The sequence below is a fragment of the Puma concolor genome, chromosome B1 (genome assembly GCF_028749965.1).
Source record: "Puma concolor isolate L17-30 chromosome B1, mPumCon1.1.hap2, whole genome shotgun sequence".
Classification (NCBI taxonomy): domain Eukaryota; kingdom Metazoa; phylum Chordata; class Mammalia; order Carnivora; family Felidae; genus Puma; species Puma concolor.
Window position 1 is genome coordinate 67,313,072 of NC_141670.1, and position 15,029 is coordinate 67,328,100.

At 34.6% G+C, this 15,029-nt stretch overlaps 1 protein-coding gene across 6 annotated transcripts in view; it reads left to right on the forward strand.

The window, feature by feature from the left end:
• FSTL5 (follistatin like 5) overlaps positions 1-15,029 on the forward strand; it is a 780,922-nt gene that overhangs the window by 712,213 nt on the left and 53,680 nt on the right. For all 6 annotated transcript variants that reach the window (XM_086703952.1, XM_086703953.1, XM_086703951.1 and 3 more), the window contains 2 exons: positions 7,772-7,879; positions 14,053-14,177. In XM_086703952.1, the coding sequence (XP_086560078.1) occupies positions 7,772-7,879; positions 14,053-14,177 (233 nt within the window). The remainder of the gene's footprint in view (positions 1-7,771; positions 7,880-14,052; positions 14,178-15,029) is intronic.

Below are 15,029 nucleotides of genomic sequence, written 5' to 3' on the forward strand. Positions count from 1 at the left end.
ATAGAATTTTCCATAGTGTGGATATATAAATGGAACAGTGAATTCCCAAATCAATCTTAAAAAAAAGAAAAGAGAAGAAAAATAACACTGCTCTTATTTAAGTTTAATCTTTCGAGCTTTCTTTTTCAATCTAATTAAAGTAGATCCCTAGTGTTTTACACTGACCTTATCTAAGAAATCATATTTCTGACTTTTACTTTTGCCTGAAAACACCTGCAAAAGACTGTGTGGATTGGTATTAAATGTGTATTTTAGGATTAAAAATCTAAACATTTTGAGCAGGTTTGTTACATTTTATTATTAAAATGACAAATATTTTCTTGACAACGTAAGATTTTATAAAATCCATGATAAAATATTATCATTGGAGTCTATTTGTTTTCAGTGGATGCAACAGTATCATTTGTATCAACAGCTTAAAAAGTAAAAGGTCACAATTTTTTAATGGAGTCTATAACGTTGGTGTTGCTTTAAACATCAAATGTGTTTTTATAAGAACACATGAAATTTTTATAAGAGTGGCATACAGGTGATATTTGGCTGTAAAAGAGATTGACTAGTAACCAACTGACCTCATTTTGTCTTCTGTGGAGCAAAATCAGGTTTTGCTTGGATGCAAAAGTGGCTTGTGACACCTCGGGAGTATTCTTAAGTGTCATCAGCAGTCTCCTCTAGCCATTAGCACATTATCTTGAGAATCGACATCATTAGTTTAAATTAGGTTCACTTAATTAGCCAGCTGCTACTCTCCTTGTCAGACTGATAAACAAGCTGTGCTTCACTGTTCCTGCATGTCAAGACTCAACCCCAAGTTTTGTGTATCTTCGTTGCTATTATCAGTATTTCACCCTTACAAAATAAGCCATCTTTATAGAAGTTGATGCAACTGGCCATGACCAGTATAGCAAGTATTTTAAGTTTTTAATGTTTATTTATTTTTGAGAGAGACAGCGAGACTCGGTGCGAGGAGGGGAGGGGCAGAGAGAGGGAGACACAGAGTCTGAAGTAGGCTCCAGGATCTGAGCTGTTAGCACAGAGCTCTTCGTGGGTCTTGAACTCATGAACCATGAGATCATGACCTGAGCTGAAGTCGGATGCTTAACTGACTGAGCCACCTAGATGCCCAATATAGCATGTACTTTAGATTTTTTATATTTGCCTCACCCCCTCAAGAAATACTGATAAATTTGTATAACGGTAGGTATGTTGGAATTATGAAGGAGTTAAGGTTTGTAGATTGACATAGAGAAAAAACAAAACAAAACCTTATAGTATAAGTAAATTATATCCTTAAACAATGTTTTAAAATATTAAAGAAAAAAATTTATCAATATCTTTATAAAGGTACAAATAAAACCTTTTTATTATTACATTATATAGTATATTTTAAGAAAGTAATAGGATACTGGTGCGCCTGGGTGGCTCAGTTGGTTAAGCGTCCAACTTCGGCTCAGGTCATGATTTCACGGCTTGTGGGTTCGAGCCCCGCATTGGGCTCTGTGCTGACAGCTCCAAGCCTGGAACCTGCTTCGGATTCTGTGTCTCCCTCTCTCTCTGCCCCTAACCCACTGGCATTCTGTCTCTGTCTCTCTCAAAAATAAATAAACATTATAAAAGAAACGAAAAAAAAAGAAAGTAATAGGGTAAGAAGTTAATTGAACATAATATAACACTCTGAAAACGGTACTTATATGGAAAATTAAGAAATATGGATTCTCAGATCTGAATACCTAGGTCACTACTATTAATTAGTTATGGTAACAATATATTGTAATTTTTAAGATATTTCTGAAAATGAAAATTTTTGGAAGTAGGATTATGGTTTAATTATCTGAATATCACCAGGCCAAGCAAAGGATACTGTGTGCAGAAAATCATAGTGTTTATTATATGGGAGAAAAATTTCCAATCTGCAGTATCAGAACCTTTAATTTAAACAAAGTCTTATGCAGGGCATCTGGGTGGCTCATCTGGTTATGTGTCTGACTTTGGCTCGGGTCATGATTTCTTGGTTCTTGGGTCTGAGCCCTCACAGCTATATGCTGACACCTCAGAGCCTGGAGCGTGTTTCAGATTCTGTGTCTCCCTCTCTCTCTGCCCCTCCCTTGCTCATGCTCTGCCTCTCCCTGTCTCTCAAAAATAAATAAACATTAAAAAAATTTTTAAACAAAGTCTTATGGAATCATTCAATAGATCTAAACTGCTTCCCTTTGTTCTATTATGGTCAGGATTTCAATGACCTGCTACAAATAAAAATCTCATTTCCATAGGCTTCTCCAGGCAAAGTTTGAAAGCAATTTTCCTAGTAAAATAATATCAGTAATTAAAACAAATTTATACAAAGTAATAAATGAGCATTCTATATAGGTTAGCTGTGAGGTGAAAGATGAGTACATATACACTTTTTTTTTTCCAATCACATATTCTTGAACATTTGTTATTCAACTTATATCATTTTTTTTTCTTGGTAAATGGTTAGTAGCTGCAGAAAAAAAAAAAAAAAAAAAAACCTATATACACCAATGGTCTCCAAAGTGGAGTGGGTGCAGCATAAAGGAATGAAAATGACAAATTGTGAGAAGGAGATACTAGGATGTCTTTTTTCTTAAAAAAAACATATTACATTTTATAAGCATTTAATATACGGAACAACGTGGGAAGCTTGAATTCATCTGTATTTTGAATAGTGATGTAATGCACACTAAACATGACGGCATTTGGAGAGGAATGTGGGAGTTTTACAATAAGGAGGGATCAATAGTGGTACTTTAGTTCACATACCTCATCACAAAGACTGTTACGAAGATTAAAAGAAATTGTATTTGTAAAACATTTTTAAAAACCTTGTTTATAATAAGCATAACACAGAGTATAATTGTCTTTCTTAAATAAAAAAATAATAATGATAGTAATAAGTTTTGGAATGTTCCTTAATTTTGCAATTTTGTTTCCCCAATTAAGTAGATTTAGAGATCCATTAATTGTATGTTGAGTACTGCTATTTACAAGGTATTGTTCTAAGTGCATAGGTGATATTATTGACTTACACAAACACAAACAATCTGCTTTCTAGCAACCTAGAATCCATTGGATGAAAACAGAAATGAAAGATGGGAATATTAAAATGTAAATTGCATAATGTATGCTGAGGTAGTAAGTTCTTTAGAAAAGGTAAAATGGTAGTGCAAGGCCATGTGGGATTGGGCAAGCTAAGGATGAGGGGATGTGCACAAAGTGAAGGCTGCTAACAGTATTAAGCAGGGTGGTCAGACTGGCCTCCCTGAGAAGGCGAGTTCTGAACAAAGGAGGTGTTGAGGAAGCAGACACTGGGCTATCTGTGGATAAGTTCAGGGGAAAAGTCCTCCAAAATACAGACATGTGGAGAGCATGTTGGATGAATGGCAGGAGGCCAAGAGCACCTTGATTGGAGGAGTAGGTGAAGGAGTCAGAGAAAGAAGAGGGAAGTGGCAGGTCAGCTAGGGCCTGGTAGTCATTCGAAGAACTTTTGGCTTTACTCTGAGGGAAAGGAAAAGACACTGTGGTGTTTAGAGCAGATTATTGTCATGATCTGTCTAATGCTTACAAAACAAACAAACAAACAAACAAAAGCATCCTGACAAATCTGTTGAGAAAGTTGGTGAGTATAAAGTTAGATGTTAGAAACCATGTGATGAGGGTCAAGAGGATAGAGTCTCTGTTCTTGTCGGTAGCAGGGGAGATGCTGCAGAGATCAGTATTTAAAAGGCAGATGGAATCCTGTTCCAGAGAATGAGAGGCATGGGAGAGAGAGGGCAGAAAAGGGTAACAGAAAATTTACAATCCTTTTCATAAAATGTGGAGAAACATTTAAACTATTTTATAACACCGAAGTTTACAGGTTTAATTATGGAAGAAAAAAATTAAGTACCAAATACAGTGTCTTTCTCTTTTATAAAGGCTAATGGTCTAAACTTATTCAACATTTAAAGTAATTTCCAGAGTATACAAGCAGGTATTTTGTGAAATACAATACAATACATGCAATTTAGTCCTTTCAAAAGTTGACAATATAAGTGAGAAAAATAACAATTTTTGGCTGAAAATTGGGTATGGCAAGATTAGCCTGAATTTGGTTGTTTGGAAATATTTCTGTCATTGTTACATGAATTTGTTACTGAAAACCATGTAAATGTTCCCTCTGTGAAATGTGTTATATCTGCACACTTGAAATGTTGTAAACATATTTTTATCTCCTAGAGTTAAACATATTCCAAATAAAGTATGTCAGATGTACTTTTCTTCATTTTGATCCACATATCTTTTTTAGTTCTGGTGAGCTTTTATAACCAAATCCCAAAATAAATTGAAGAGAATTGAATACCAAAACTTTGAAATCCTGAAAGGCAAAATGTTCAAAAATTTGGGAGAGCATTGAGCAGATATTTTTCTAACTCTGAAGCTGTTTTGAAAATTGATTGATATTTTTCTCCTTCAAATATGTAAAGCTTAATTTACTTGAAGGCAATTATTTATGGACTGCTTTTTGACGTCTCCTGAAACATATTCTCCTATGTCTCTGTCTTCCCATATCTGTCTTCCCATTTATAAAAATATTCATACTTAAAAGCTCAATCAAAGTATCACCTCATGCCCCTATCCTTCATCCTGCTTTTTACTCCTTCCCCTGAGCTTTCATGGCATTTGGTTCTTATTTTTATTTTTTGCCACATCTAGTTATTTTAAGTTCTTTCATCCTCTTGTCTACAAATTCTTTCAGGACAAAGACTGTGCTTATTTACTTTCCCTTCCAGGTCTCAGATTCTTCATTTGCTAAATAAGGGTACTATATCTCTAACTTTAAAATATTATGATGCTAAATGTCATGAAAATACCTCTAGTTCGGTTAACTTTTCTGATAGTAGTAGTATTTCCATGGCATACCCTAAGTACTTTATATTTACTACCTTACCAAAATATTCAGAACAACCCTTTGAAGTAGGTGTGAGTATTGTCTCCATTTTATCAGAGAGGAAACTGAAACACAGAGAAGCTTAGTAACTTCCCAAGGTACTATTATTTTTCTAATTTAAGTGAGGAGGCTAAAACTTGCAGTTAGCTTCAGAATGCATGCTCATAAGCATGGGGTACTACTGCCTCTCACTGATTCTTGGCTTCATTTGCACTGTCTATACAGATAATACTGCATGTATTGGGGTCTGTGGGTTTCCTTCCACCTTCCATAAAAGAAAAAAAACAAAAATAAAAACAAAAAACAAAACCAACCAACAAACAAAAAAAAAAACCCAAAGAATGTTTCCTATACATGAGGCATAAATAGAAGTGCACCATATCCACATACGCACTGTCAGGAATTAAACTATCAGTTAAGAAGGATGATCTTTCATGTGCAAGGAGGTTGCCACATTGGGGATAAACACAGACTATCAAATCTCAGCTCTTCTGATCACCTGCTGGATGACTACTGGTAAGACCGAGTCTCCATTTCTTATCCTGTTTTATGTGGATATTAACATAACCCATAGACTGAACCTTATGAGAGCTGGCAAAATGGAAATTTTCATTTAAATTGTTCCTTAATATTTAAAGTTATCTAAACATCTTTGATCTTTGTTTAACTGTCTTAACAGTTGAAAAACAAAGAGCCTTTTCTTAATGTTGCTTTTGTTGTTGTATTGAACTATTTTATCTTTACATTGTAGATTATTCCATTTTAAGCTGCATGCAAAATAGGGTAGCGTTATAATCACACATAGATCAAATTTTACAAATACAATATTACGATATGAAAAACAAAAGAATTTTATTGCTTTGTTATTAGCGTAATGATTAATGATGGCACTTTTGCTGTATATGTAATGAAATTGTCAATGAGGACATGAAGAGTTTAAGTGAAACATCTGGCATTCACTTGATTACAATGAACAAAATACCAGACTATTTCTTAAGTAAAAAAGCCATTTAATTATCCCAAATAACATCAAGTCTAGAGACAGTTATTCTAGGTTTGTGTAGCAACTCAAGGTTGTTACGGAGAATTCAGTCTCCTTTCATTTATCTCTTGCCAAATCCTCCAAGTGTTGCTTGGGTTTTCTTTCTTAAGCTTATTGTTTCATGGCCTCAAAATGACTTTGGAAATTAAGGTTTACTGTTCTCATATGAGAGCATCCAAAGCAGGAAGAAAGAGAAAGTGTGGCACAGTAGCATTCTCAAAAATCATTCATCACATTAATCTTTACCATGTATAAAGGGGAATATTCTATGTGACCACTCTAGCCTCTAGAGAGGCTGGGAATCTTCACACTTGTGAAAGGGACCCTAAATAAGTGTTGTTTTCTCCCCTTCAATATTACTGTAAACAATGGCATCCATAGTACCATAATGTTTGATTTTTTTTTTTTTAATGTTCCATATGAAAACTACAAACTACCTTAATTTTTACATGTGTTTCCCATTGTAGATAAGCCTGTCTTGCTGTCTGGATTTTTTTGTGTATATGTGTTCTACCAATTAGCTACGTTTGCAGTTTTAATCTTGTATTATTTCTTCTACTTGGTTTTGTGTAAAAGGGGAATAATAAAGATGGAATCCCTAAAAGAAAAAAAAAAAGGGAAGTAGGCTTAAATCTCTGATGCTCACCAAGTGGGCTACCTTCCCTGAGAACATTGATGGCCACCTAATCCCAAAGCAACATAGTGGCTCTGTTAGTCAGGAAGAAAGTGACAAGGGCACTAATACAGAAATCTTTAAATAGGTGTTTTTAGAAATTAAATAATTACTGCAGTAATCCAAGAGTATTGAGAATTTTAAATAGATAAAATGCAGAACAAGGTTTTAGAAAATAGTTACTTTGGTAAGACTAAATTGCCAACATGTTAACTAAAGCATGAACCTTCACATGTTCAACCAACAGTAGTTTACCTTTAATCCACTGAGAAGAGGATTGCGTTATGAACTAAAAATTGGGAAATTCTCTAGGGATATTGAACAGAGCTTTTGGAAGAAATGCTTTCTATATTGAATAAAGGTAGTTTTATTGAATACAATTTGTTTAATGCTATATGATCAGAAAAAAAAATATGTAAGGAAACTACTACAGGAAATTACTTGAAAAAGGTGTTAGCTTGAAATATAAATAGCTTGAAATTAAGGTGAGTGAAATAACTTCCTGGCAGCAATTTGTTTTCTGGAAGTTTTGTTTTAAGTAATTGCTAAATATTATAAATATTAGCAGAAAAACACATTTACCACATCAATATGTTAAAATAATGCTTTTACTTCTTTCTGTAGTATTAGATTATTCATTAAGGAAACTAAATTAGGTAATCTGTCATTAGAGTTACAACCATATATCAGATTGCAGGCATTTTAGCATTATAGATGGCGAAATCCCATAACCAGCACTAGAATGAAAAAAAAAAACTAATAGTATAAACATAGTTCTTACGTGTGTTCAACAATTGAATAAAATACACATATTAATCATTTATATATCTTGAGTTTCTAAATAGCTTCTCTACGACACACAATTTGAATAGGTAATGAAGGAACTTAAGACTACATAAAAATATGGGCAAAAAATTATTCAAAAAATATGCTTGGGTAAAGTATCATATTTCCAAATTAATCAAATGAAGGTTTAGAAAATTAGATAATTTGCAACATAAAATTTTAATCTGACATCTAAACTCTTGTGTTCTTTCATAATTTTTGGCATAGTTTTAAATGAATATTTCAGTCTGAAAACATTTTTTTCAACTCCTATTTATTACAGGCAGTAAGCACAGACCCTGTGCCAGTTAAATTACATTACGACAAATCACATGACCAGGTATGGGTGTTAAGCTGGGGTACCATGGAAAAGACTTCTCCAACATTGCAAGTAAGTACATTTCAGTATATTTGAGAAAACAATGATTTTTAAACCTTTAGATATATCACTGGATATTTATAACTATTTAGCAATGATATTCTTCCATCTGAGGACTGTACTTTAATCACATCTAGATCTGCATAGAAAAGGCAGGGGGAGATAATACAAGTACTTGTTTGGATTGGAAAATACTGTAGGTCATACTTATCAAAGGTTAGATTTATACACAAAAATAATAACCGATGATGACAAAACTGATGCCATCAGGAAGAAAAAAATCATAATTTACCTTTCAGCAATTACCTTCCTCCCTCCAATTTGCATGAGATTTCTTTTGTTTCCATCTCTCTTTCAAAACGTGGCATGGAGATAGAGACTAAGAGAGTTGGACAGTCTCAAGACACATCTCCAATTTTTCCAGAAAGATAGTGTGTTATTATATGAGCACAGACTCGTTTCTAACTGGGGAATAAGTGGTAGAATCTTTGTGGAATTTGCTTACATTTTAAAGTTGTTTATACAGAACTTAGTAGAGAAAAAAATATATATTTTGACAATGTCTCTTTGGCACAGTCTTTCAATTTTTGGAGTTTCAAGTTTAACAGAAAACTGAGAGGGAATGAGAAAGAACATTTGGCCCTGGAAATGTGTTTTTATCTATTTCTCAAACTGCCTTGATTATAGCACTGCTGTGAAGATTCCTCTTCTTATAAAGTCCTAAATCATTAACTTTGGCCAGTTTTCACTAAGTCTTACATGCAAATTTTTTTTGTTTTGTTGGTTTCTTTTTTTTACTTTTTGTCAGTTGTCACTACCAATACTTTAAATGATTCTGAAGTATTTTTAGTTTTACAATATTTAACTTACAAGAGGCAAGTTTACTGAAATGATTTTAAAGGAACTATGAGAATGATGGTTCATTTTATATTTCACTAGAAATATGTGTCATAAGTAACATCTAACATGTAATAGTTATTCAGTTATTTGCTGTAGCAAATGAAATCACCCCAAAATTTGATGTGTTAAACAGAATTAAAGAATGACTTAATGGGGCACCTGGGTGGCTCAGTCGGTTAAGCACCCAACTCTGGCTCAGGTCATGATCTTGCAGTTTGTGGGTTTGAGCCTGCTTTGGATCCTGTGCCTCCCTCTCTCTGCCCCTCACCTGCTCATGCTCTGTCTCTTTCTCTCACTCAAAGGGAAATAAACATAAAAAATAATAATAATGACTTATTACTCATAGTTCTGTGGTGCAGCAATCTGGGCAGTTTGTGGGCATGATTAAGAAACACTCAGATGGCTGCACTCATCTGATTACAGTAGCTGGATGGTTCAAAATAGTCTCACTCCCACGTTTGTTATGTGATAGTGGTGATTAGCTGGGCGGCTTGTGTCTCTAGCATGTGCCTGCTCATCCTTTAGACTGGCATCGGGCAACATGGTGGTTCCAGGTTATAAGACACTGGAAATTGCAAGGCTAATTAAGATCTAGGTCTTAGAATTCACATAAAGTCACTTCTACTACAGCTTATTGATCAAAGCAAGACATACTCCTTGCCTAGATTCAAGAACATGAAGTAACAAGGCCAATCTTTTGATGGAAAGACTACAGTGTTCATTGTGGACAACTGCTTCACTGATCTATGACAATATGGTAATATCGTCTAGTTATTTGATATTTTACTCTTAAATCTTGACAAGATAAAACAGGCCAATATATATTATTTTTTAAAAAACCATTCTTATGAATTATTTTAATTCTATTACCTTAAAAATAAAATAAACACAGCTTATAAAAGTTAATTTTTCTTTTAAAGCAGTATATATTTTCTTTTTTTATTTATTTTTATACTTTCTTTAAAACTTATTTATTAATTTTGAGAGTGGGAAAGAAAGATAGTAAGTGGAGGAGGGCAGAGAGAAAGGGAGGACCGAGGATCCAAAGTGGGCTCTGTGCTAACAGCAGAGAGCTTGATGTGGGGCTCCAATTCATGAACCATGAGATCATGACCTGAGCCAAAGTCAGACACTTAACCAACTGAGCCACCCAGGCACCCTACAAGCTGTATATATTTTCATTCTACTATATTCTTTAGAACTGATTTCTTCCCCTCCCTATTGGTATTTGCTACTTGGATAGATTAATGTTGCAATCCTCAGTGTTGCAATCCTTCCATAAGGCACTTTAGGCAAACTCCTTTAATATCATACAGAAAGGGGGGAAAAGGCTTTATAAAGGTGTTAAGTAACTTCCCACACATTATCCAGCCGTTAAAAAATGGGTTCTTTTTCTCTGGATGTCCAATAAAAAATATACTAGTAAGATTTAATGATTTTTTTAAGTACTTGCTGGATGGAGGGAAAGGTAAGTTCCACACCTGAAAATATAATACAATATGTAAGAATTCAAAAGTACTATTGAAATAGTACATACCATAAGATTTATTTGCATGAAGTAAAATTTACACACATGCACATACATCTATATAAATCTGTGATAGATTAGATAGATTGATAGATAGACAGGCTGACAGGAAACACAGAGTCTCTGGATCATAGAACAGACCATTTCTTACTCAAGGAGCATATTTGTGTTAATTCTCCAACCCCATTCCCATGGGGTGATGCCATGAGAGATTAATATTACCCTGCCTCAGCACAGTTGCACTAACAAGAGAAGGACCCTGCAATTATGTGTCTCCAAGTTTTTTTTAAGACTGCTGGCAAAATAGCCCATCCTCTCCTGTGAAAGATAGACATTATTATTACTCTGGGATGCAAATCTTATCAGGACGGTGCCCTGGAATGTCAGTAAGGCTCAAAGGAGTTAAGTCTCTACCTCTCTCTGGAGCAATACACCACCTTTAGCTTCCAAGGCCTTTTTGCTACCCTGTCATCCTTTAACCAACTCTGCCAGTGCCCTCTGCTCAGAAAGACTTGACTCAGCAGAAATGTCAACAGATTAATGGTTAATTGTCTTCCAACAAGATTATCAGGAAACATCTGCAAAGGAAATGGGATTTAAGATTTGTTTCAAAAGGGAACAGACTTACTTTTGGAGAAACTGAATTCACCAAACCAAAAATATGGGCAAGGTCTGATTTTTCCTAGAGTGTTCGTGTGGCATGTTGAAAGATTAGACTAGAACTAGAGATATTGATGTCAGGTTGTGATGGCTAGGCAATAACTTTTTGCCCTAATGCAATATATCTTATAATAGTGGCCACTGAAAGCTTGAAGGTGCGAAAGCATTTTCATCAAAGATCTGAAACTCATATATATACTTATACTTTGTGTTTTCATTTGACTATAATTAAATCTATACAACTTTACCAATTATGGAAGCAAAATATATTTTCTGTGATATTTATAATTAATTAATAACAACTAATAAATTTCATAACTATAGGTACATAAGACAGTGCTTTTCCAATTAGTATTCTCAGATGAATTATCAAAGATTTATTATCGTTATTTTTTTATTTTTTATTATTTTTTAAAATTTTTTTAATGTTTATTTATTTTTGAGAGAGAGACAGAGACAGAGCGTGAGCAGGGGAGGGGCAGAGAGAGAGGGAGACAGAATCTGAAGCAGGCTCCAGGCTCTGTGCTGTCAGCACAGAACCCGATGTGGGGCTCGAACTCACGACCTGAGCCAAAGTCGGACGCTTAACCTACTGAGCCACCTAGGCGCCCCTCGTTATTTTTTTTTAAAAGGAAACTATGCCTTATGAAAATTTAGGAAATGCTGTTCTGAAAGTCATGAGTCTGTCATCTACACAGATTTACAATCCATATGTTATCTTTTCAAATGCACAATAATTAGAGAGGAAATGTCCCCAGGAAACAACTTGGAATAAAGTCTACGTCTTGCTATTGGCCAGGAAGTAGGCTCCTGCCAGATGGGGTGACAGTGGGAGTTGGCAGCTGTAGGTTATTACAGATAGAGAAACAAGCAGCAGGATGCCATTAGGAATGAGCCAAGGATTGTCCCAAGATCTGGCCTGTTGATTAAGGTGCATTGTGGATCAATTTGTGTGTCCTGGCAGTTAGTCAGGTCAGTCCTGATATCTGGTAATCCACCTCTTCCCATTCAATTGCAGCAATGAGAAGGATCTAGAACCATCAGGAAACAAAGTCCAGACTAAGAACTAGGGAAAAGTTAGTTAACATACAGTATAGTCTTCTTGGCTTCAGGAGTAGAACCCAGTGATTCATCTCTTACATATAATACCCAGTGCTCATATTGAAGAGCACCCCCCCTTAATGCCTATCACCCATTTAACCCACCCCACCACCCCCACTATCCCTTCAACCCTCAGTTTGTTCTCTATATTTAAGAGTGTCTTATGGTTTTGAGGATGTAGGGAAAGGGGAACCTTATTGCACTGTTGGTGGGAATGCAAACTGGTGCAGCCACTCTGGAAAACAGTATGGACATTCCTCAAAAACTTAAAAAGAGAACTACTGTACATCCAGCATTTGCACTACCAGAAATTTATCCAAAGGATAGAAAAAAGCTGATTTGAAGGGGCACATGTACCGTAATGTTTACAGAAGTGCTATCAACAATAGGCAAATTATGGAAAAAGTCCAATGTCCATCAACTGATGATGAATGGTTAAGATGATGTGGTATATATATATATATAATGGAATATTACTCAGCAATCAAAAAAATGAAATCTTACCATTTGTAACAATGTGGATGGAACTGGAGAGCATTATGCTGAACAGAGAGGGAGGCACTGTATTTTTACAACCTAGGACTATGCCAAACACAAATGAGATGCTCAGTTATGCTTCATTGGCATAAAATAATTTTCATCAGTAATGTTGGGATACATTATAGTGTTGTTTGACTATTAAGTTATGTGATGCCTGTAAACTGCTTAGAACACATACTGGTATATAGCAAGCTCTCCATAATGTTATTGCTGCGATCAGCCTGAAGAAATGAAGAAATGAAGAAAACTTAGTTTCTCGGAGAAAAAAAATCAAAAATGCTATTTACTTTTGTCATATAAACCAAAGGAAAAGACTCAGTTTTAAGGGGGGAAAGTCTACTTAACTTAGGAGAGTCAGTCAATAGTTTAAGAAGTTTAATTTGGTGGCCATATGTAGAAAGGATTTAAAAGGGGAGAAATAAAGGCAGAAAGTGCTTTAAAAGGCTAACACAGAGCAATGACTGTCCAGCAGGAACAGGAAAGCATATGGAAGTGTGAGAAATCTGAAGAAAGAACTGATAGAATTTGGTGCAAATGGGATATGAGGAACAAAAGAGTTTAAATGTAGTCATCTTTTCTTGAATGGACTATACAAGTTTTAAAAACCGATTAACAATGAATAAAAAGAGGAAAAGTCTTTGATAAAAACTTACTTGAACCTGTTATTTTCAATGTATAGGAGGAAAAAGTTAAATATAGTTTCATCTATTCTAACGTTATTAAGCGCTAAAATATTATGTATGATTTGTTTTAGAGTTTTCAGTTTTATTTCCAGCTCTGTTCTATATTAAAAGTTTTCTGTTCATCAGCTATACCTTAACAAAACTGAAGGAAGGAAGGAAGGAAGGAAGGAAGGAAGGAAGGAAGGAAGGAAGGAAAGCTAATAATCTCATTTACATCATATGTATGCTTGTTTCTATTTTTCTCATTATAGCAAGGTTAACATGTTTATAACACAGAACTTGTTTATAATAATTTTATAATTTAGGGGTGCCTGGGTGGCTCAGTCGGTTAAGCGTCCGACTTCGGCTCAGGTCACCATCTCGCGGTATGTGAGTTCGAGCCCCGCGTAGGGCTGTGTGCTGACAGCTCAGAGCCTGGAGCCTGTTTCAGATTCTGTGTCTCCCTCTCTCTCTGACCCTCCCCCATTCATGCTCTGTCTCTCTCTGTCTCAAAAATAAATAAACGTTAAAAAAAATTAATAATTTTATAATTTAAGCAGAAATTATTCAAGACAAATCTTTGTCTGTTTTTTTCTTTACAAAAACAAATTTCTATGTTAAAAATAAACAAACAATTACAAAATTCCAATTTGCTTAATGATGTACTAATTTTCAGGATGGCAATAAAGAATCTAAGAAACAACTGCTGATTTGTTTCATCTCTAAATAAAGTTAACACTGATACTATTAAGGGAATGCACTGCCAATGTCTAACCATGGCGTGTTCTGTTTAGGTAATAACCCTGGCCAGTGGGAATGTTCCCCACCACACTATTCACACCCAGCCTGTGGGAAAGCAGTTTGACCGAGTGGATGATTTTTTTATCCCCATGACAACACTCATCATCACACATATGAGGTAAGTGCTAAAATGAATGATCAGTTTTTGGATTCCTCCTAATTTAGACAGGAAGCCATGGGAAATCATAAAAACTAAAACACATTTATGTTATACAACAAATACACACATGATTTACCTTGTCTCATCTACTTGATGAAATTTTATTTACCAACATTAGTAATGAGTTTCCTGTCATGCATTTCTTTGTATGCCTAATAAGGAAGTGAATTTTAAAAGATCAGTTGCATTTTTAAATCAATTTTGCAGTTAATATTTTTGCAAGCTGTCATTAGAGTCTTCTTATTAGGCTTTTACAAAATGCTGACATTTGAACTCAGCATGATGAAAGAACCACTCTTCTAGAAATCTATTCAATGTATTATAATGACATTCTTACACCACGTCTATATGGAAATTACTATAAAAATATCCATAAGAAATTAATATAAACCGTATTAGGAAGTATAGAGTAAGTTTAAATAAAATGTTTGAGGTCTACCCTTTGAGAAATACGTTATTGTGCTCCATCTTTGTGTGTACTTACAAGAGGAGGAAAAGTATTAACTTCGAATGACTTCACTCCAAAGTTCCATAGAAGTGGCTAAATGCTGGATAATATCACAATTTCAGGTACTGTGTATCTTGATAATCTATTTGGAAAACTTTTAAAGTATTGCTTCGCAATGTTAGTGAATTTGAACCTAACTAATACGTTCTGTTTCTCAAGTGAATGAGGTGGAAATGCTCCAGATATGTTATATGAGTCATTATTGATTCTTGTGTATATTTTCTTGTATTAAATTGGAAATTATCTTATCTAAGAATTGGAGCTGTAAGAATTATGAAAGATTATGAAATTCAACTTTCATG